The following is a 22,507-nucleotide window of genomic DNA, read 5'->3' as shown; positions in this document are numbered from 1 at the left end:
GGAATTATGAGAACGAAAGATATATTCTTTTGTAGGGACAAATTCTTGATTGGCAATGGGTTGACAATAAGATTTTGGGAGAACACGCTTTATATAATATTGTACAACGTAAGGAGGATTACGTAGCTACTGTACTACAGGAGGTGCCCTTAAATATACAATTTAGGAGATCCTTAGTTGGGGAACGCTGAAACTCCTGGTTACACTTGGTGCGGAGGTTGATGGAGATTCAACTATCCGACCAATCTGATTCCTTCCACTGGAAACTAACCAAAAACGGTGTCTTCATGGTCAAATCTATGTATATGGATCTAATTAATTCTGTCCCAATCCCAAGATCGTTGCATATCTGGAAAATTAAGGTTCCCTTGCGTATCAAGATTTTCATGTGGTTTGTCCACAAGCAAGTGATCCTCGCCAAAGACAATTTAATAAAGAGACATTGGGTAGGAAGTGCACGATGTTGTTTTTGTGATCGTGACGAGACAATATGACAGCTATTAATAGATCGCCCTCTTGCGAAATTACTTTGGCGAATGATTCATATAGCCTTTAACATTATCCCTCCAGTTAGCATTGAAACGTTATTTGAAACGTGGCTACCTGGAGTAGATCTTATTACAGTGTCCCGTATTCGGATTGGAATATGTGCGCTTATTTGGGCTATAAGGAATTGCAGGAATGAGATGATATTTAACAGACAACATACTTTAACTTTCTTGCAGGTCATTTTCAGAGCTACGGCATGGATCCGTATGTGGTCTCACTCCTACGGATTTCAGGGAGCCTCTGGTTACTGGGTGCAACCAGTGAGAGATGGTTGTACGGGCCATATTCAACCAGTTTGGATGGCGGTCTCATAATAGGATATGCGTCTAGTGTTCTAGTCCTATTTATCCTGCCAGTTGTGGCAATGAGTTTCCCTTTTTTACTTTTGTTTTTTTTGCTCCTTCGTACATTTTAATAATATGGCCACATGCATCTTTTAGATGCAGAGGCCGGGGGAGCCTCCTTTCCAAAAAAAAAATGTGCCCTGCTGGAGCTCCCCTAATCCCGAGGATAATACTTGGGGTCGCACGTCCCTGCCTCAAACAACGTTTATTTTGGTCATGAATGTGCACAACAAGTGCAATCGTGAGGTGCCATCTCAGCCTCTGCGCAGACTGGAACCGAGGCAACTGATGATGTTGGGTGGGACAGGGTGCCCACGAGACGTGCCATTGTTGAGGTAGAACTTGGAGCCGTGCACTGCACCGACACGTCGAGCCTTGTGTCGAATACCTGGTGGGCGCAGGTGTAACGCCCGGATAATTAAGCTACAATAATCCCACGTTAACGCTGCCACGTCACCCCGTTTACTGTTGATAAACACTCGATAGTTCAGAACCGAAACAAATTCAAAATTTAAATAAAAGCAAATAATAAAAGTTTACAAATACTAAAACTAAAATCTTCGGAGTGAGCCAAATAATCCATACTAAATATTGGTGTAGAAACCACACTCCTCTAAAGTATTTAAATGCACCATAGTAATTAAAACAGCGGCAAAACTGTTATTTAATAAATACTTTTAAATGATAAATAATTACAAAACTATTTTATTTAGGTGCCAAAGTTAATGTGGCAGTAGTATATTTATAAATACAAATTTAGGGGCTAGTGTTAATTTTTATAAAACTGAAATAAAAACGAACAAAAATAAAACAGAAAACAAAAGAAAAAGAAGAGGTGAGAGTGAGAGAAAGATCCCCGGCTAACTGGGCCAACCAGCCCAGCCGGCCAGCCCACTGGCCCATCCGGCCCACCCCCTGCCTACTAACCCACTCCCCCACACCGGTGAAACCCTAACCCCCCACGCAGCCACTCCTCCTCCCCACTCGCTTTCTCCCTCTCTCCCCCGATCCAGATCGGATCGGGGCCCGACCACGCACGTCGCCCCGCCGCTGGACCTCGACGCCGCCCGTAACGCCTCCGCCTCGGTCACCCCGTCACCGCTCGGATCGCCGCGCCGCCGTCCTCTTCGCAATCACCGTCGTCGTTGCTTCCACGTCCTCCTCCCCACGGGTCGCCCCCGAGCCTCGCCGCCCTCTTCTCAGCAAACGCGGGTGAGGCCCCCGGCCTCCTCTCCCCCTCGCCCCGCGCTCACCACGACCACGCCGCGCCCCTACCACCGCACAGCTCTGCCGACTCCGCCCGCCCGCTCCTGCTGTGCTCTGCTCCGACGAGCTCCGCGCCCGCGTCGCCACGCAACAGCAGCTGCTTCTTCGCTGCGCTGCAGCTCACCGTTGCGGCTTGTCGCACGCACTGCCCGCCGCTCTCTCACGGCCCTGTCTCTGCCCCGTGCCCCCCTCACTCCGCTCTCGCCGCATACGGCCGCGTCGCGCTGCCCGTGCCCCATTCGCCCCGCCCGGCCACTGCATCGCGTGCGCCAGCGCGCCTTCCCCGCTCTGGCCGTCGAGGCCCGCACCCGCCGTGGCCTCTTTCGGTCTCCCCTGTCCGCTTACGCCGCCAGTCATCACCGTCCCACGCCGTGCGGCTCGCCTTGGCTACCGTGCTCGTCGCCGCTTCCCTGCCGTTGTCCCGACCCTGCACTGGCCGCGCCACCCCTCCCGCTTCGCCCCTCACCGCCGGCCCCAGGCCACCGGCCTTCCCCTGCTCTGGTGCCCTGCCGGGTACGCCGCCCCGCGCGCCCCTGGGCGTGCGCCCGAACGAACGGGTGCTGGGCGCCCGTTGCGCTCGAACCCGCTAACGCTGGCGCCCGCTAAGGCCCCTAGGGCCACTGCCATTCGGGCCCACCCGCAGAACGTTTTAATAATAATAATAAAGAAAAAAATTATTATTAAAAATAAATAAATAAATAATAATTAAAATAATTAATTAATTGATTAATTAATTTCCTATTTAATTAATCTAATTAACTCGTTAGTTTAATTAAATAGCAATTAGATTAGTTAAACCCTAATTAGACTAAACAGTCAATGACGAATGGGACCCACACGTCAGTTGACCAGTCAACTCCCCAGTTGACTGCTGACGTCATCCTGACATCAGCATGCACTGTTCTGGATAATGTTGGATTTAAATAGATAATTAAAATCAGAAAATGATTAAATCTTTAGAAAATCATATAAAATAAACCGTAGCTCAGATGAAAATACTTTCTACATGAAAGTTGCTCAGAACAACGAGACGAATCCGGATACGCAGCCCGTTCGCCCGCCACACATCCGTAGCATAGCAAACATGTAACATTTCACCTCCGGTTCATCTGTCCGAAAACGCGAAACACCGGGGATACTATCCCGGATGTTCCCCCCTTCATCGGTATCACCTCCTACCGCGTTAGAGCATACCTAGCACCGCGTTTTGCCTCCTTATGTTTTGTGATGCTTTGTTTGCTCCGTATTTACTGTTTCCTCCCCCCTCTCCTTCTCCGGTAGACTACGAGACCGACGCTGCTGCTGCCCGGTTCGACTACGGAGTTGACGACCCCTCCTTCTTGCCAGAGCAACCAGGCAAGCCCCCCCTTGATGACCAGATATCGCCTATTCTTCTCTATACTGCTTTCATTAGAGTAGTATAGCATGTTACTGCTTTCCGTTAATCCTATCCTGATGCATAGCATGTCCTTGCTTCTACTGTTGTTACCTTTACCTGCAATCCTACATGCTTAGTATAGAATGCTAGTTTTCCATCAGTGGCCCTACATTCTTGTCCGTCTGCTGTGCTATACTATCGGGCCGTGATCACTTGGGCGGTGATCACGGGTATATACTTATATACAATATACATGACACCTGTGGTGACTAAAGTCGGGTCGGCTCGTAGGAGTACCCGCAAGTGGATCTTCGTGGCGGAGCGACAGGGCAGGTTGAGACCACCTAGGCGAGAGGTGGGCCTGGCCCTGGAAGGCGTCCGCGGTTACTTCAAAATAACACGCTTAACGAGTTCTTGGTATTTGATCTGAGTCTGGCCATTTGGTCTATACGCACTAACCAGCTACGCGGGAACAGTTATGGGCACTCGACGTCGTGGTATCAGCCGAAGCTCCTTTTGACATCAGCGACTGGGTGGCGCGCGCCGCATTGGACCGTAAGCTCGCGCTTGTATTAAGGGGGCTAGGTCTGCTTCCGGCCGCGTACGCAACGTGCAGGTGTGCAATGGGCGATGGGCCCAGACCCCTGCGCGCATAGGGTTTAGACCGGCGTGCTGACCTCTCTGTTGAGCATAGGTGGGGCTGCGACGTGTTGATCTTCCGAGGCCGGGCATGACCCAGGAAAGTGTGTCCGGCCAAATGGGATCGAGCGTGTTGGGTTATGTGGTGCACCCCTGCAGGGAAGTTTATCTATTCGAATAGCCGTGTCCCTCGGTAAAAGGACGACCCGGAGTTGTACCTTGACCTTATGACAACTAGAACCGGATGCTTAATAAAATACACCCTTCCAAGTGCCAGATACAACCCGGTGATCGCTCTCTAACAGGGCGACGAGCAGGGGATCGCCGGGAAGGATTATGCTATGCGATGCTACTTGGAGGACTTCAATCTACTCTTTTCTACATGCTGCAAGATGGAGATGGCCAGAAGCGTAGTCTTCGACAGGATTAGCTATCCCCCTCTTATTCTGGCATTCTGCAGTTCAGCCCACTGATATGCCCCTTTACACATATACCCATGCATATGTAGTGTAGCTCCTTAATTGCGAGTACTTTGGATGAGTACTCACGGTTGCTTCCCTCCCTCTTTCCCCCCTTTTCTTTGTACCTGGTTGTCGCAACCAGATGCTGGAACCCAGGAGCCAGACGCGACCGTCGACGACGACTCCTACGACACTGGAGGTGCCTACTACTACGTGCAGGCCGCTGACGACGACCAGGAGTAGTTAGGAGGATCCCAGGCAGGAGGCCTGCGCCTCGTTCGATCTGTATCCCAGTTTGTGCTAGCCTTCTTAAGGCAAACTTGTTTAACTTATGTCTGTACTCAGATATTGTTGCTTCCGCTGACTCGTCTATGATCAAGCACTTGTATTCGAGCCCTCGAGGCCCGTGGCTTGTATTATCATGCTTGTATGACTTATTTATGTTTTAGAGTTGTGTTGTGATATCTTCCCGTGAGTCCCTAATCTTGATCGTACACATTTGCGTGCATGATTAGTGTACGGTCAAATCGGGGGCGTCACAGCAGGTCTCTCAGGCTTCCAGACGATGATGGTGGCTTCGTCTTCGCAGGTGCCAGCGCCAGAGCTCAACGTCGAACGTCTGGAGCGCATCCGCTGGCCCAGCTTTCGTTTTTTTGAGGGCATCCGCTTGTCCAGCCGGTTCACAGCGGGCCATCGGGAGCTGGAAACCCAACCTGGACAGCCTGTTCAGCAGCCTGCTTCTCTTAGGCCCAAATGCTCGACAGTTGGGCAGGCTATGAGAAAGCCACATGATCGATCGCTAGGGTTTTTGGGCCACAGTTGCGAGCCGGCCCACTACATAGCACGGCGCTGCGCGTAGGTTAGCTTAGTTCGGGCGCCACTATATCTCACCTTCAGCGAGACAGAGGGAACCCTCGCTAAAGGCAGCCGCTAGTTGGGCGGGCCGAGGCGCGCAGGAAACAACAGCCTGAATTTCCGTTTCTTGATGGTTTTTCCGTTCATTTTATGCTTCATTTTTTTAATTTTCTTTGCACTTCCAAATATTCTGAATAAATATCTTGCAAAAATCACCCTACATAAGAACATTTAAAAATATTGACCAACATTTCAAAAAAGGATGAATATGTATAGAAAAAATGTTTATCACGTATACAGAAAATGTATACGAAAAATATAAAATGCTTATGAAAGAATTTGATGATATATTTTAAAAAAAGTAACTCAACTATTATTAAAAATGTTGAACACGTCTGTTAAAATGTTAAGCATGCATTTGGAAAATGATATATGTGTGTAGAATAAATATTCACCATATATTAAAAAATAATGAAACCAAATTTTCTAAATGCTTGAATAACATTTTTTGGAATAAATGTTGACCTTGTATTAAAAAATGTTATTCTTGTTTTTTTTTCATCCGTTACTTTTCTTTTTTCCTCTCCAATTTTTTTTCATCTTTATTCTTTCTGCATTTTTCCTTCGGTTTTATTTTTATTTTTTGTTTATTTTGTTCCATTTTAAGTTTTTATTTTTCGATTTTGTTTTGTTTATTTTGTTTTTTATTCTACAATTTTTATATGTAAAAAATATTCTTCTAATACATAATTATCTTTTCTCAACACAAGTTAAATTTTTTAATTTTTAATAAATGGTCAACATTTGTACTATACACATTTTTAACAGTTTTGAAAATATAGATCAACATTTTTCAAGTACAAGATTAACATTTCTCAAATCACATTTAACTTTTTTTCAAATGCTTAACTAATATTTCTTAAATGCATTATTTAACATTCTTTGGAACATGTTCAAAAAAAATTCTATAAACATTTTTCATTTTCAAAATGGTTGAATAACATTTTTTGGAATAAATGTTGACAGGGTATTAAAAAATGATGAAACATATTTGGTCATGTATATAAAAGTTTAATCAAGTATTTGAAAAAATGATGAACTACTATTTGAAATATGTTAAATGTGTATAGAAAAAATGTTGACCATGTATTAAAAATGTTAAAAAAATGATCATGTATATAAAAATGTTAATCAATAATTTGAAAAAATGTTGGTCAAGTATTTGAAAAAGTTTAATCAAACATTTGAAAAAATTTAAATGTGTTTAGAAAATATGTTGACCATGTGTTCAAAAAAACTTTTCATGGATTTGGGAAATGTTAATCAAGCATTTGAATAAAATGTTTAAAACCTGCATACAAAAAAGATTGACCATGTATCCAAAAATGTTAATCTTTTATTTGGAAAATGTTAATCAAGCATCTGAAAATGTTTGAAAGTGCGTATATGAAAAATGTTGACTAAATTTGGAGTTACGGTTTAGAAGATATGAGTATTTTAAAAAAACATTTGATATCTACTGCGGATTTAATGTCAGAAAAATAAGGGGGTTTACTATAAAATAGCACGACGGACTAAGAATACATATTTCTTTTATTAGTAGGTATAGATATAGATATAGATATAAATTTAGCTATAGGAGGAAGGTGGCATTATTTTTTAGCTCATGTGTTGGGACGTGGAAAGACACATATCTGGGGGTATGCTCGCTCATCCGATGTACCCTGCTTCCCCCAATTTAGCTGTTGCTTTATCGCTAACGCACATCAGCTTCCATGTGTCCGATTATTAACGGAAGACAGCAAAAAAGAATTTAAAAACAGAAATGAAAGACGTGCATCCAAGGAGAACTTCCATCTAGGCTTGGATAGTTGAGATAATGGGTCAAGTACCAGCCTCCTCAGGTCAAAGCTGCTATGATTGATGAAAACGCCAACTGGTATAGGACACTCATATATACCAAGGACGAAGGACGTTTCGGCAGGCCGGCCGGCGGGCTACTGGTGCCACTACTGTTTATTTCCTCTTTATCGTTCAAATTTTGATCGGCACTTGAAGGATGTTGCAGCCGGCCAGCCAAGTAATTGCGTCATGGAATGCCGGCGGCCATGGCGCAGCTTGCTATGGTAGCTTTTCTCGTATAACAAATAGGACGTTTCTTCTGGCTTAGCAGTAGAGATTGAGTAGTTTCTCGTACAAATATGACATTTCTTCTGGCTTAGGCTAACATCAAGTTAAACATGATGGTCTATTTGGTCTTTATATGTCATCTCTTGTTCACCATGCTATGTTATGCAAATCAAGCGGTCATGGTTTCATAATTGTAAAAGATCCTTTATATTGATGTCTAGTATTTTCTGATGAACATGGAATTTTACAGCATATTTTTTGGCTTTTGATTAACCCATCAATTAAACTTTTTTCACAATTATTTGCAAAGCATGACGCCAATGACCATTCTCATGTCTGCTTAGATGGAACTCGGCAAACATGCATGCCATGTGGCATCGCCGTTAACGGCACGTCTCGTCTACCACCCTGTGTTTGACGAGTTCTCCTTTTTACGTACTCGGCAGTAGTTGCTTTTTTGTTTTGTCGAGTTCCTGATGTTAAGAACTCAGCAATCTTAACGATTGCCGACCTGTTTGCCGCGGGCGGAACACGGCAAACTCACTGGCAGAGTTGTTTTATGTTTCTTGCTTTTAAAATTGGAAACATTGCCGCGACTGCTAAATTAAGCTGATACTTTTGTACGACATGCTCCTTAAGACGGCCATTATGGTAGATTTTCTCTAAGCTGCAGGCGTCCCATTTGAATTAAGAAAACAAACAAGCCCAGTCGTCGGTCTATTCAACTCTAGAGAAAAAATGAATCCGTTAGCAAATAATGTTCTATAAAGTGGCAGCACTCCCAGTGAGTTCTATCACCAGAGTTGAGAAATACAATCTTACGTTAAGTGCACCTGACAAACGACCCTTGCTAGCAAGCCCTTGCTACTTAGCTAGTACTCCTTGGTGCTGATCAATGGCGGCGGTGAAGTTGGAGGAAGTGAGAAGGGCACAGCAGGCGGTGGGTCTGGCGACCGTGCTGGCAATCGGCACGGCCGTCCCGGCCAACTGCGTGTACCAGGCCACCTACCCGGACTACTATTTCAGAGTCACCAAGAGCGAGCACCTCCCGGACCTCAAGGAGAAGTTTGAGAGGATGTGCGAGAAGTCCACGATCAGGAAGAGGCACATGCACCTCACCGAAGAGATCCTGAAAAAGAACCCTAGCATCTGCTCCCACATGGAGCCGTCGCTGGACACGCGCCACGACATTGTCGTCGTGGAGGTGCCCAAACTTGGGAAAGAGGCGGCAGAGAGGGCCATCAAGGAGTGGGGCCAGCCACTGTCGAAGATCACCCACGTCGTCTTCTGCACCACCTCCGGCGTGGACATGCCAGGCGCCGACTACCAGTTGACGAGGCTGCTTGGCCTCTCGCCGACGGTCAAACGCCTCATGATGTACCAGCAAGGCTGCTTTGGCGGTGCCACGGTGCTCCGCATGGCTAAAGACATCGCCGAGAACAACCGCGGCGCACGTGTGTTGGTGGTCTGCTCGGAGATTACCGCCATGGCATTCCGTGGCCCCTCCAAGTCCCATTTGGATTCGCTGGTCGGACATGCGCTCTTTGGCGATGGCGCGGCCGCTGCCATCATCGGCGCCGACCCCGACGTGCCCTTCGAGAAGCCACTCTTCCAGCTAGTATCAGCGAGCCAGACCATCCTGCCCGACTCCGAGGGTGCCATCAACGGCCACCTTACGGAGGCAGGGCTCACCATCCACCTTCTCAAGGACGTGCCCGGGCTCATCTCCGAGAACATCGAGCAAGCGCTCGAGGACGCCTTCAAGCCTCTGGGCATCCACGACTGGAACTCCATCTTCTGGATTGCACACCCTGGCGGGCCGGCGATCCTGGACATGGTTGAGGAGAAAGTTGGCCTTGACAAGGAACGCATGCGCGCCAGCCGAGAGGTCCTGTCGGAGTACGGCAATATGTCCAGCGCATGTGTCCTCTTCGTCCTCGACGTGATGCGTAAGACCTCTTCCCAGGATGGCCAAGCAACCACTGGAGAGGGTAAGGAGTGGGGTGTCCTCTTCGGCTTTGGCCCCGGCCTCACCGTCGAGACGCTCGTCCTCTACAGCGTCCCGATCACAGCCACTGCATGATCGATCAGCAAACAACACTTTATTATTTATTCGCCAACAACATAAAACCACCAGTACTACAAGTGGTTACGAGAGCGACGGTGTGATGGCTGTTCTGAGTTTCCTTTATCCCTGGTTTTCACTTTTTGTTGTGTTTCTACTGTAAGAATTGATATGCGTTTTCCTCCCCAAACCCTGTTGTATGTGCTCCTGATGTACCTCGTGTATTTTAGTAACGTTCAACATTATGTTTTTTATTAGTAATTTTATACTATAATGTATGGGTTGCACTGTTTACATCCTCAAACATGTACGGTTCAGCTGCCTGTCTCTTTTCCCTCTCACCCTCATCATTGAGCTTCTTAACCATCTATTTACTTTTGCCGCGATAACTGCATAATCCATATGTCTGGGATGCTAAACCCATCTACGATAGAATGTTCTTAATTAGACATACTAGTTATTAACCCCGTGCACCTAGCTACAGAGGCGAGTGTTTTCGGTTGTCAAATATAGGGATATTCAGGACATTATTTTGATCAGCGTAATAGTATTTAATTTCTAATTTTGTATAGATAAAAGGATCGAGTTAAACAGCTCCATCCGTTTGTGATTGTACTGTTTGCATGCATACTCTTTTCCAGCCATCAATCGAGACACAACTATTTTTCACCCCAGGAACTTTATATTCATGAAGGTTGCTTGTGTATTGGTGGCTGTAGTTTTGCAAATGCAAAATTCGGTGGATGTATCATTTGTTATCTTTTTTTTCCCCACAAATTATGACGGACTTGGGTGTTATGGTTTAGAGATGTTGAGCATGCTCTCGATAACATCTTTACTGTTATCCTTAAGAGCATGTCACTTTTAAGATCAAATTTAGATAAGATATTCATGCAAAGTATTCTATAGGGAGTACATGTGGGCATTCATTTTCCCTTGGTAATAAGTAGTAAATCCATGCACTTTATTCATTCTGTTTGAAAAAATGCGATATTGAAACCATTTATATTACATGAAAATATATTGTCATTTTTAGAGTCATTTTATAGATTTTTTTTGTTAATACTCGTATCCTCAAATAGAATCATTAAACAAGCAAACATATGCAAGCAATGCAAATATAAGAGCAAACTGTCTAAATAGGACAGTCTGTAAAGGATGTAAGAAAACTCATGCTTCTCTGACTCCAAAAATTCAGAAAAATTACCACACTGTAGAAATTTTATCATAGCTTATTGTGCAAAAAGTTTCAACATTTTATCACATTCTTACTTTTCTAGAGAATTTTTTCAACAGCGATAAATTTTCTGTTTTGAAACAGCAACTCATATACTCGCAAAATAAGCATGGCAAAGGCTATACTTGACATTTTCATAGAAATAAAAGATGCAAAAAATTATTATAGATAGCAGCAAGAAAATAAAAACAAAATAAAGTGACGCTCCAAGCAAAACTCATATCATGTGACGAATGAAAATATAGCCCCAGGTAAGATTACCAATAATGTTGGAGACAAAAGAGGGGATGCCTTCCGGGGCATCCCCAAGCTTAGTTGCTTGGATCTTCCTTGAATATTAACTTGGGGTGCCTTGGGCATTTCTAAGATTAGGGTCTTATCACTCCTTATTCTCCTCATATCGATATCTGACAAAAACATGAAAACTTCAATCACACAAAACATAACGGAATTTCGTGAGATAGGTTAGTATCATAAAGCAAATCATTAACTTTGGTACTGTCAAAGACAAGATTCATAATTGTTCTCACACAATGCCTACTGTACCTTCTCATTTCCACAATTTATATTGAGCAATATAAGCCACAGAAACTAGGAAACAAGCAAACTATACATTGAAAACAGAATCTGTCAAAAACAGAACAGTCCGTAATGATCTGGACAACTACCATACTTCTGCTACTCCAAAAATTCTGAAAAATTAGGATGACGTAGGGAATTTGAATATATATCACCTGTAAAAAACTTCAGATTAAAAGCAGGTTCCAGTGAGTTTTGAAAATTCCTGGACTTAGCGCAAAAGTTTCTGTTTTTACACAGATTAAAGTCAACTATCATCCACACTATCCCAAAGGCATTACTTGTCACTTTATTGAAACAAAAGCAATGAAACATGATTAATACAGTAGCATAATCATGTGAACAAACTAAAACAGTAAGTAAAAGTGTTGGGTTGTCTCCCAACAAGCGCTTTTCTTTAATGCCTTTTAGCTAGGCATGATGAGTTCAATGATACTCGCATACAAGATAATAATTGAAACATGTAAAAGAGCATCATGAATCACATGAGAAGCAAATTTAAGCCTAACCCACTTCCTATGCATAGGAATTTCGTGAGCAAACAATTTATGGGAACAAGAATCAACTAGCATAGGAAGGCAAAACAAGCACAACTTCATGATTTTCAACACAGAGAGAGGAAACTTGATATTATTGTAATACCCACAAGCATATGTTCCTCTCCCATAATAATTTCAGTACCATCATGAATGAATTCAACAATATAACTATCACATAAAGCATTCTTCTCATGATCCACAAGCATAGAAATTTTATTACTCTCCACATGAGAAAATTTATTCTCATGAATAGTAGTGGGAGCAAACTCAACAAAATAACTATCATGTGATTGAAAATTAAAATCTTGATGACAAGTTTCATGGTTATCATTATTCTTTATACCATACATGTCATCACCATAATCTTCATAGATAGCAACTTTGTTGTCATAATCAATTGAAACCTCTTCCAAAATAGTGGATTCTCCAAATCCACTTTCATCAATATAATCATCATAAATAGGAGGCATGCTTTCATCATAATAAAATTTCTCATTAAAACTTGGGGGACTGAAAATATCATCTTCATCAAACATAGCATCCCCAAGCTTATGGCTTTGCATATCACTAGCATCATGGATATTCAAATAATTCATACTAACAACATTGCAATCATGCTCATCATTTATGCCAAAAAAATTATAGAATTCTTCTACTATCAATTGAGAACAATTTTCCTTTCCATCATTTTCAAGAAAGACATTATAAAGATGAATAATATGATGCAACATCAATTCCATTTTCTTAGTTTTCTTTTATAAACCAAACCAGTGATAAAACAAGAAACTAAAAGATTCGATTGCAAGATCTAAAGATATACCTTCAAGCACTCACCTCCCCGGCAACGGCGCCAGAAAAGAGCTTCGATTACGGGATGTGAGTGCCGCTTACCTAACCTCCTTGGCAACGGCACCAGAAAAGACGTTGATGTCTACTACGCAACTTTATTCTTGTAAACTCGTGTTGGACCTCCAAGCGCAGAGTTTTGTAGGACAGTAGCAATTTTCCCTCAAGTGGATGATCTAAGGTTTATCAATCCGTGGGAGGTGTAGGATGAAGATGGTCTCTCTCAAACAACCCTACAACCAAATAATAAAAAGTCTCTTGTGTCCCCAACACACCAAATACACTGGTAAATTGTATAGGTGCACTAGTTTGGCGAAGAGATGGTAATAAAAGCGTAGTAATGATAGTTGATATTGATTTTTGTGATAGGAACAATAAAAAACAGCAAGGTAGAAATTGATAAAACAAAGCACGAAGGGTATTGCAATGCTTGAAAATGAGGCATAGGGTCCGTACTTTCGCTAGTGCAATCTCTCAACAATGCTAAACTAATTGGATCATATAATCATCCCTCAACGTGCGATGAAGAATCACTTCAAAGTTCTTATCTAGCGGAGAACATAACAAGAATTTTTTTGTAGGGTACGAAACCACTTTAGAGTTATTATTTCCATTCGATCTATTCAATAGTTCGTACTAAAATAACACAAAATTATTCTTACCGTTCAATCTATCCAAGAGTTCGTACTAAAATAACACCATATGATACGCATCAACCAACTCTAATGTCACCTAGATACTCCAATGTCACCACAAGTATCCATGAGTTAATTATACGATACACATCAAACAATTTCAGATTTATAATACTAGATCCAACACAAAGAACCTCAAAGAGTTCCCGAAGATTTCTACCGGAGAAACAAACACGAGAACATGCATCAACCCATATGCATAGATTACCCCAATGTCACCTCGGGAATCCATGAGTTGAGTGCCAAAACATATACCAAGCGAATCAATATGATACCCCATAGTCGCCACGGATATTCATAGCAAGACATACATCAAGTGCTCTCAAATCCATAAAAATATTCAATCCGATAAAACGAAATCTCAAAGGGAAAACTCAATTCATCACAACAAGATAGAGAGGGAGAAACACCATATGATCCAACTATATTAACAAAGCCCGCGATACATCAAGATCGTGCCATCTCAAGAACACGAGAGAGAGATTAAACACATAGCTACTGGTACAGACCCTCAGCCCCGAGGGTGGACTACTCCCTTCTCATCGTGGTGGCCGCCGGGATGATGAAGATTGCCACCGACGAAGATTCCCCTCCGTCGGAGTGCCGGAACGGGGTCAAGATTGGTTTTTCGTGGCTACAGAGGCTTGCAGCGGCGTTACTTCTGATCTAGGGTTACCCAGAGGGTTTTTGGAATTTTTGACAATTTATAGGGCGAAGAGGCGGTGTGGGAGGCCACCGAGGTGGGCTCAACCCACCAGGGCGCGCCTGGGCACCCAGACGAGCCCAGGTGGGTTGTGCCCCCCTCCGGGCACCCCCCCGGGTACTTCTTTGGCAATCCTGGGTGTTCTGATTCATAAAAATTCTCCAAAAAGTTTCGCTGTGTTTGCAATCCGTTTGATATTGATATCATGCGAAGTAAAAAACAAGGAAAAAACAGCAACTGGCACTGGGCACTATGTCAATAAGTTAGTCCCAAAAAATGATATAAAGTTGCTACAAAATGATTGCAAAACATCGAAGAATGATAATATAATAGCATGGAACCATCAAAATTATAGATACATTGGAGACGTATCAGCTGGCTGGCGGCGTCGTGGTGTTCGGCGCGGCGGGGGAAGAAGAACTGAGATTGGAAAACGCTAAGTGTGTTGGTGGTCTGCTCGGAGATTACCGCCATGGCATTCCTTGGCCCCTCCAAGTCCCATTTGGATTCGCTGGTCGGACATGCGCTCTTTGGCGATGGCGCGGCCGCTGCCATCATCGGCACCGACCCCGACGTGCCCTTCGAGAAGCCACTCTTCCAGCTGGTATCAGCGAGCCAGACCATCCCGCCCGACTCCGAGGGTGCCATCAACGGCCACCTTACAGAGGCAGGGCTCACCATCCACCTTCTCAAGGACATGCCCGGGCCCATCTCCGAGAACATCGAGCAAGCGCTCGAGGACGCATTCAAGCCTCTGGGCATCCACGATTGGAACTCCATCTTCTGGATTGCACACCCTGGCGGGCCGGCGATCCTGGACATGGTTGAGGAGAAAGTTGGCCTTGACAAGGAACGCATGCGCGCCAGCCGAGAGGTCCTGTCGGAGTACGGCAATATGTCCAGCGCATGTGTCCTCTTCGTCCTCGATGTGATGCGTAAGACCTCTTCCCAGGATGGCCAAGCAACCACTGGAGAGGGTAAGGAGGGGGGTGTCCTCTTCGGCTTTGGCCCCGGCCTCACCATCGAGACGCTCGTCCCCTACAACGCCCCGATCACAGCCACTCCATGATCGATCAGCAAACGATACTTTATTATTTATTCGCCAACATAAAATCACCAGTACTACAAGTGGTTACGAGAGCGACGGTGTGATGGCTGTTCTGAGTTTCCTTTATCACTGGTTTTCACTTTTTGTTGTGTTTCTACTGTAAGAATTCATATGCGTTTTCCTCCCCAAACCCTGTTGTATGTGCTCCTGATGTACCTCGTGTATTTTAGTAACGTTCAACATTATGTTTCTTATTAGTAATTTTATGTAATGTATGGGTTGCAGTGTCTACATCCTCAAACATGTACGGTTCAGTTGCCTGTCTCTTTTCCCTCTCATCATGATCATTGAGCTTCTTAACCATCTATTTACTTTTGCCACGATTACTGCATACTAGTTATTAACCCCTTAGTGTTTTCGGTTTTCAAATATAGGGACATTCAAGACACTATTTTGATCAGTGTAACAGTATTTAATTTCTAAATTTGTATAAATAAAAGGATCGAGTTAAATAGCTCCAACCATTTGTGATTGTACTGTTTGCATGTATACTCTTTTCCAACCATCAATCGAGACACAACTATTTTTCACCCCAGGAACTTTATGTTTATAATAAATGTAACAATGTTCCATATTCATGATGGTTGCTTGTGTATTGGTGGCTGTAGTTTTGCAAATGCAAAATTTGGTGGATGTATCATTTGTTATCCTTTTTTCGACAAATTATGACGGAGTTTGGTGTTATGGTTTAGAGATGTTGAGCATGCTCTCGATAACATCTTTACTGTTATCTTTAAGATTATGTCATTTATAAAATCAAATTTACATAAGATATTCATGCAAAGTGTTCTATAGGGAGTACATGTGGGCATTCATTTCTGCCTGGTAATAAATAGTGAATCCATGCACTTTATTCATTCTGTCTGAAAAAATGCGATATTGGAACCATTTATATTAAATGAAAATATATTGTCATTTTTTAGAGTTTTTTTTGTTAAAATTCATCAGATAAGGAACCTGATTTTTTATGATTAAATTTCTATGAAAAACCTATTGAGGAAAAGCAGGGAATTCTAGTTATTTTCCATTGAAACACACAAGTCATATCGGTTCATGACATGGATAATTGTGTGTGTGCATGAGATCTTTCTCACAAATGATAAATGGAAGACTGAATATTGTAACCTTGTAGCGGTATATTAGCATGGAAATTTGAGCACATGAGGATTTTAGTACAATTTGCACTATTCTCCTATCAATGGCATAAGTAGATATATGTGTAGTTATCATACCTTGTGCCAAAGTATCGGCAAATCCCACGCGCTGCAGTCAATGAACCAACTAAATATAGTAACATGTCATCACCAGCCATATATGTGCTTCATACAAAAAGCAGTAAATTAAGTGACCAATTTGCCCAACCCAAATCTAAAGCTCACGCAAGATAATAATCAAACCACCAACTTGTTAGCGTGTATGACATAGATCAAACCTGCTTAAAAAAATTACCATTGCCCGCATCTAGATCAAATGGATCCCGTTCATCGCCACGTACATGTAGACAAAAGAAACTCATGGAGCTGCAATAGGCCAGTACTCATCATCAGCTCTTGGCATGGGCATCCTTAGCATTTCACATTGTACGGCAACGGTGTGCTCATCAACGCCTTCGCTCACCAAGGAGCACACCGTCTTCTTTCATGGCCAATCTGCAGATTTTCTTGTCACTAAAGTACTATATGCGCCTACTATTTTTCTTCATCATGGGGATCGCTCATTAGGAGCTGTTGAATTTGGTCTTGTGTCGGCAATAGCATTGTCTGTTGGCAGCATATTTGAAATTTGTTTAGGTCATATCAATTTTTAAAATTAATTGTCAAAGCCTTTCTTTATCAGGAATGCATGCAGATGTTCATTTTCTTTGCCGACAATGAGCAGATCCTGGGACCATAATATATTACCAAGGGGTGATATTTAAGGTACGTCAAAAATAAATTTGCACTTTTCTGTTAAACTACAGCAGATAGATGTCAAAATATCTAATTGAGGTAAGGTGGGTATTATAGCTTTTTTTAATCTGCAACACATATATGGGTCTGTGTATCACATGTTTCTGGCAGATGACAGCCATAAGGCTTATTTTTATTACATTGAGTTAGTAAAATTGGTATGGAGATTTCAGCGTACAATCATTTTTAATATTTATTTCTCCTAATTATGACAAAAAAATATACATACGTGTAGTTATCACACCTCGCATTAAAATTATCAGAACATTCAATGCCTGCACCCAAATATACACATATATGCATCAGAAAATATATGCTCATATGAACTACCAAAATCTATAGCACACATGAATTATATCAAACCTGATTGGTATATTTACCTTTGCCTGCATCTGGAGCACTGAAAAAAATAGCGCGCTATAGCGTCACTAATAGCACACTATAGCGTTGTGAGAAATGCCTCGCTAATAGCACGCTAATAGAATATTTTAAAGGCCTTGCTATTATGCCGTAGCACCCTATTTTTTCATTGATCTGAAGGCATGATATAGCCGGCCTGTGGAGGTAGACCAAATTAAATAGTCATTCGAGTAGCTAGCCTGCAGCTGGCCAGTATTCTCAATCATGTCTTTGCATGAACCTCATCAGCACTTCAACTCATCGACTAAATGCTTGTGGATTCACAATCCTTTAGAAATCATGGGCATACGGAGACATGCAATTACTACAGGTGCGTACAGCGAGATCCATATAGATGGATGACATGTCATTCGTCTAAAAGATAGGTCGGTGAAGTTGCAGATGTGGAGCCTGAAGAGGAATGGAGGCGACTTCTCCAGCAGCTTGTGCGGGCGAATCAATTAGTGGCTAGAGGCGATCATTAGATTTACTTTGTCCGGCCTCCTTTATTTATTTATTTTTTAATACGGAAGGAGAAGATAGGCCTATGAAGCTGCACATGTGGAGCCTGAAGAGGAATGGAGGTGACTTCTCCTGAAGCTTGTGGCGGCAAATCAATTAGCAGCCGAAGGCACTCATTAGATTTACTTTGTCTGGCCTACGTTTTTTACTTATTTTCAATACAGAAGAGAAGATAGGCCTATGAAGCTGCACGTGTGGAGACTGAAGAGGAATGGAGGCGACTTCTCCTGTAGCTTGCGCCGGCGTATCAATTAGCGGGAGGCGATGATTAGATTTACTTTGTCCTGCCTATGTTCTTACTTCTTTTTGTAATACGGAAGGAGACAGAAAGCAAATAGATGTAGTTCTTTTATTATACACGGAAGGAGATAAGATTGATTTGAAAGAATTCCTTCTCTCCTACGGGTGGAAGAGGCGGAGTAGGAATCACCCCATGGTTATTTGTGCATCATCAGTTAATCTTATGGATGGAAATTTCTAACCTCCAAGATTAACGTGGAGCTTTCTATGGTGCATCCAATTAGTAGATACAAGATGATGCCTCGCTCGTTGCTGCGGAAACCTCGATAAAATCAATGTTAAAGGGCTAAACAATTGCAAAAACAAATTTAAGAATGCTCTTGGTATATAGTCTGAAAATAATAAGTTATATGAAGCACATCACAAAATATTATATAAAAGGAGATATCCATTGGATTGAAGTCAAACGGGGTGCTATTTTTAACAAAAGTGTGTAACATGACCTAAAGATATTTGCTCCAAGTGTCCAACATACAAATATATGTATGCTATGCTTCAAAAATGTGTAACAAATCCAAGCATGATTCATGAGGTGGCATGGTTGCGTGAATACATTAGTGCGCTAAATGCGACATAGTTGCATGGAGTGGAAAAATAGATAGTGGGTTGCAACTATTTAAGAATAGATGATAAGATATAAGATGCTTATAAAAGTAAACCCGCCGAAAGAAATGATTCTACATGTCCGCAAACAGAAGAATTAAATTAAAGCAGTTCTCTATGTTATATCTTATTTAGGACAATAAAACTGAATGAAATCTCAGCCCCTCACGGCCTGAGCATTTCTGGCCGTTTGTTTTCAGGTTATTTTGAAGGTCTCGGCCAACAAATCTACTCTCTGTTTTGTCCTCCACCACATTTATCTTTCATGGGTCAAATGTTCTAATGGGCCACTGCTCCAGAGGAGAAGAGGTGCCCGCTGTTTAACTCGGACTATCATCCCAACCCAATTGCTAGCCACGCGAGAAAGGCCACAGTTGAGGATTTTCCAAAAAGAAAAAAAACAGGCGAGTGAGGAGCGGAACCATCACCTCCTAGTACATTTAAGAGAGAAAAAATCCCAACTTTAAAACATTCATCACAAAAAGAGGTGATTTTGTAACATGAAGATTTCTATAACCATATTTGCCTCTCTCATGATAATTACATGCAGGATCATAATCAAACTTAATAATATAACTATCACTTAGGACTTCCCTGGCCTGTGTGCTTCAATCGTCAAGTTGTGTTTTTGGTCAAGTCGGGTTGCCTCGCTCCTACGTTTGCCCCTTATGTTTCCACACGTTCGGCCAAGCGTAGCACGGGAGCACCCCTGTGTTTGCACTCCAAGTTTCCCTAGATGAAATGAAGACAAAAAACAGGGAACAAGATTCGCCCCTGGCAGAAGCTCGGCACAAAGATGTGTAGATCTTACTCCTCTCCATTGATGGCGCGAGCCATATAACAATACTTAACCCATACTCTAGCTAGGGTGACCGCGGACAACATAGACACCCCCATAGGAGGGTTTCCTCCACCTCATTGGCGCCAGAAGGTAACAAACGGTGAGGGAACCAGCATCGGCGGAGTCTCTTAGGAGGAAGACCTAGTTGCCCTATTTCTCGACAGGTGGTGGCCACTAGGTAATATTCACTAGCTTATCTATTATCGTTTTTTCTAGACACACTTGTATATTGGTAGACACACTTGTAATGCAAGTAAAGTACTCCCTCCATTCAAAAATATAAGTTGTTTTCGATATTCCAATATGAATGAAACACGAACTGAAATGAGTGAACAGGCACCATAAAACTTGTCTATTTTCATCCGATTCAAAGTAGAAAAAGTACTTCCTCGGATCCATATTACTTGTCGATGATTTAATACAAAGTTAGTGTAGGAGATATGCCCTAGAGGCAATAATAATTGATATTATTTATCTCCGAGTTCATAATTATGTTTATGTTCCATGCTATAACTGCTATGGTTCTCAAGTCTGCAATAACCACGAGGCTCGGAGGAAGACTCATATGCACGTGTGGAATAATAAACGGTAAAATGTATTCCTAGTCTGGCCTCTAAGACTAGCTCAAGTGTTGCATGATGGTTATGTTTTCCTGATCATGGGCATGTCTATGTCAGCAACCTTGAGGGCACAATGTTAAGAGAACATTTGTGTTGAATCGACCCGGCATGATGTTATGCTAAGAGATTCATTCGTCACAAGTTAATGGTACATAACACAGAGATGGTTAACGTTTGCATGATTCCTTAGACGATGAGAGTATCGAGTTTCTTCATGCTTGCTTCATGAACTTTGGGGTTTGTTAAACGTCATCCGTAAATGGGTGGCTTTTACGCCGGCTTACGGGTTCATGGAAAAGTGTGTCAAGTAACTTCATAGCTCAAGATTGGGATTTGCTCCTCCGACGATGGAGAGATATTCTCGGGCCCTGTCGGTATTACGGTATCCATCATCGTCTGGCCAGACATAGTGTGATTTGATCACTGGGATGCCGGAACACGGAAACGAGAAAAGAGAACAAAACCGGTAACGAGGTAACTTGCATGGTGGACAAATTGTTCGTCCATGGGCATGCAATAAATCTCACCTCGGGTGTTTGTGACATATCGCGAAGCAACAGGAATAGCTCACTGCAACTGGAGGTTCACTCGAATATTCATTCGTGTGGGTATAGGGGTCAATATGGGTGTCCACGGCTCCGATGTTGATCATTGATCGGAAGGGGTTCCAGGTCATGTCTATACTTCACCGAACCTATAGGGTCACACGCTTAAGGGTCATCTATCTGCTGAATACTAGACAGGGAGTCTGAGAGAAAATCACCGAAAAAGTTTCGGACACCGGAAAGTTTCGGACAGCGGAATCGTACCGCAGAGAGAGGTCATCGGATAAGTTTCGATGATACCGAAAAGTTGTTTCGGGATACACCATTAAGTCAAATTGGTTTCGGCACATGCCTGATAATTCTTGGAGGATGCCAGAATCATTCTGGAAGCTTTTTGGAATTTTCTGAGATAAAAACCGGAAATGTTCCGGAGCTACCGGAGCCACTTCAGATGCTTTTCGCAGATGAAAATCACTAAACCGGAATTGTTTCGGAACGCGTTGAAAATAATTTCGGTGGGTACTGGAAATGTTCTAAGCCCACATAAATATTTTCAGTTCGAACAGACGCTGAAAAATGTCGTCGTGAATAGTGAAAGTGCTTTTTGGGATATTTTATGGTGAGTCACCTTTTGGGATAGCTCCAGAAGGCTTCTAGAAGGGCTTGGGGGCCAAGCATGCTCCTCATGGGGGTCCCCCAAGGGGGTTGGCCAGGCCACATGTGTGGGGATCCATGGAGCTCCACTTCACTCCCCATTATGCCCTTCATGTGTGACATTTGCATGGGCATTTTTGGTTTTTGTGAGCCATCCCTACCCCTTGGCTTTCCTATAAATAGAGGAGGAGTGGGCAGCCCAAACCTCATCCCTTCTCATATACAAGTGCCATGCAACGATCTGGCTTCTCTCTCCCTCCCCGCGAAATAGTTTCGTAGAGCCGAAAGGCTGTCTGGGTTCCGGCAGGAACTAGTTCTGGACGGCGAAGCCCTGCCGGATAGATGACACCATATGTGTGCAACTCTGTAGAGAGATTGTAGTTTCGGTCTTAGTTCGTGAGTGCCTCCCGAAGGGCTGTCCATGTGACCGTCGCGTTTCGAAGGTCCTCCCGAAGGGCTGTCCGAGTGACCGTTCGAGTTTCGAAGGTCCTCCCGAAGGGCTGTCCGCGACACCGTCCGGGGGGACTGTTCGACCGCCTCCCGGAGGGCTGTCTGAGGAGCAGATGAGGGTATACATCCTCGCGGTTGGGAGGTTGTAAATCCTAGCTGCGGGGATCTGCACCGCCGATCGTCATCGACTCTACTTCCCGCGGCGCTACGAGTCGGTAACAAAAAAGATC

The 22,507-nt window shown here is 43.2% G+C and overlaps 2 protein-coding genes across 2 annotated transcripts; both read left to right on the top strand.

The window, feature by feature from the left end:
- The first annotated feature begins 5,202 nt into the window (after positions 1-5,202).
- On the top strand, positions 5,203-9,705 carry LOC120970793 (chalcone synthase 2-like). The gene is made up of 2 exons (XM_073506090.1): positions 5,203-5,226; positions 8,533-9,705. The coding sequence occupies exons 1-2, from the start codon at positions 5,203-5,205 to the stop codon at positions 9,703-9,705; spliced, it is 1,197 nt and encodes a 398-aa protein (XP_073362191.1).
- Positions 9,706-14,758: 5,053 nt separating this feature from the next.
- LOC141028501 (chalcone synthase 2-like) lies at positions 14,759-15,355 on the top strand. Its single transcript, XM_073506095.1, has one exon. The coding sequence runs from the start codon at positions 14,759-14,761 to the stop codon at positions 15,353-15,355; it is 597 nt and encodes a 198-aa protein (XP_073362196.1).
- Positions 15,356-22,507: the final 7,152 nt, after the last annotated feature.

This window comes from Aegilops tauschii, unplaced genomic scaffold, assembly GCF_002575655.3.
Source record: "Aegilops tauschii subsp. strangulata cultivar AL8/78 unplaced genomic scaffold, Aet v6.0 ptg000179l_subseq_2504346:2865697_obj, whole genome shotgun sequence".
NCBI lineage: Eukaryota > Viridiplantae > Streptophyta > Magnoliopsida > Poales > Poaceae > Aegilops > Aegilops tauschii.
The sequence above is the reverse complement of the archived record's forward strand: the minus strand, read 5'-3'. Positions and strand labels throughout refer to the sequence as shown.

What these genes read in the sequence shown, in the direction of transcription:
- LOC120970793 (XM_073506090.1), top strand. Translation starts at nt 5,203, where the DNA reads ATGATGGTGGCTTCGTCTTCGCAG. An exon ending in TGGTGGCTTCGTCTTCGCAG is followed by an intron (nt 5,227 to 8,532) that starts GTGCCAGCGCCA and finishes GCGGCGGTGAAG; the next exon opens with TTGGAGGAAGTGAGAAGGGC.
- LOC141028501 (XM_073506095.1), top strand. Translation starts at nt 14,759, where the DNA reads ATGGCATTCCTTGGCCCCTCCAAGTCCCATTTGGATTCGCTGGTCGGA.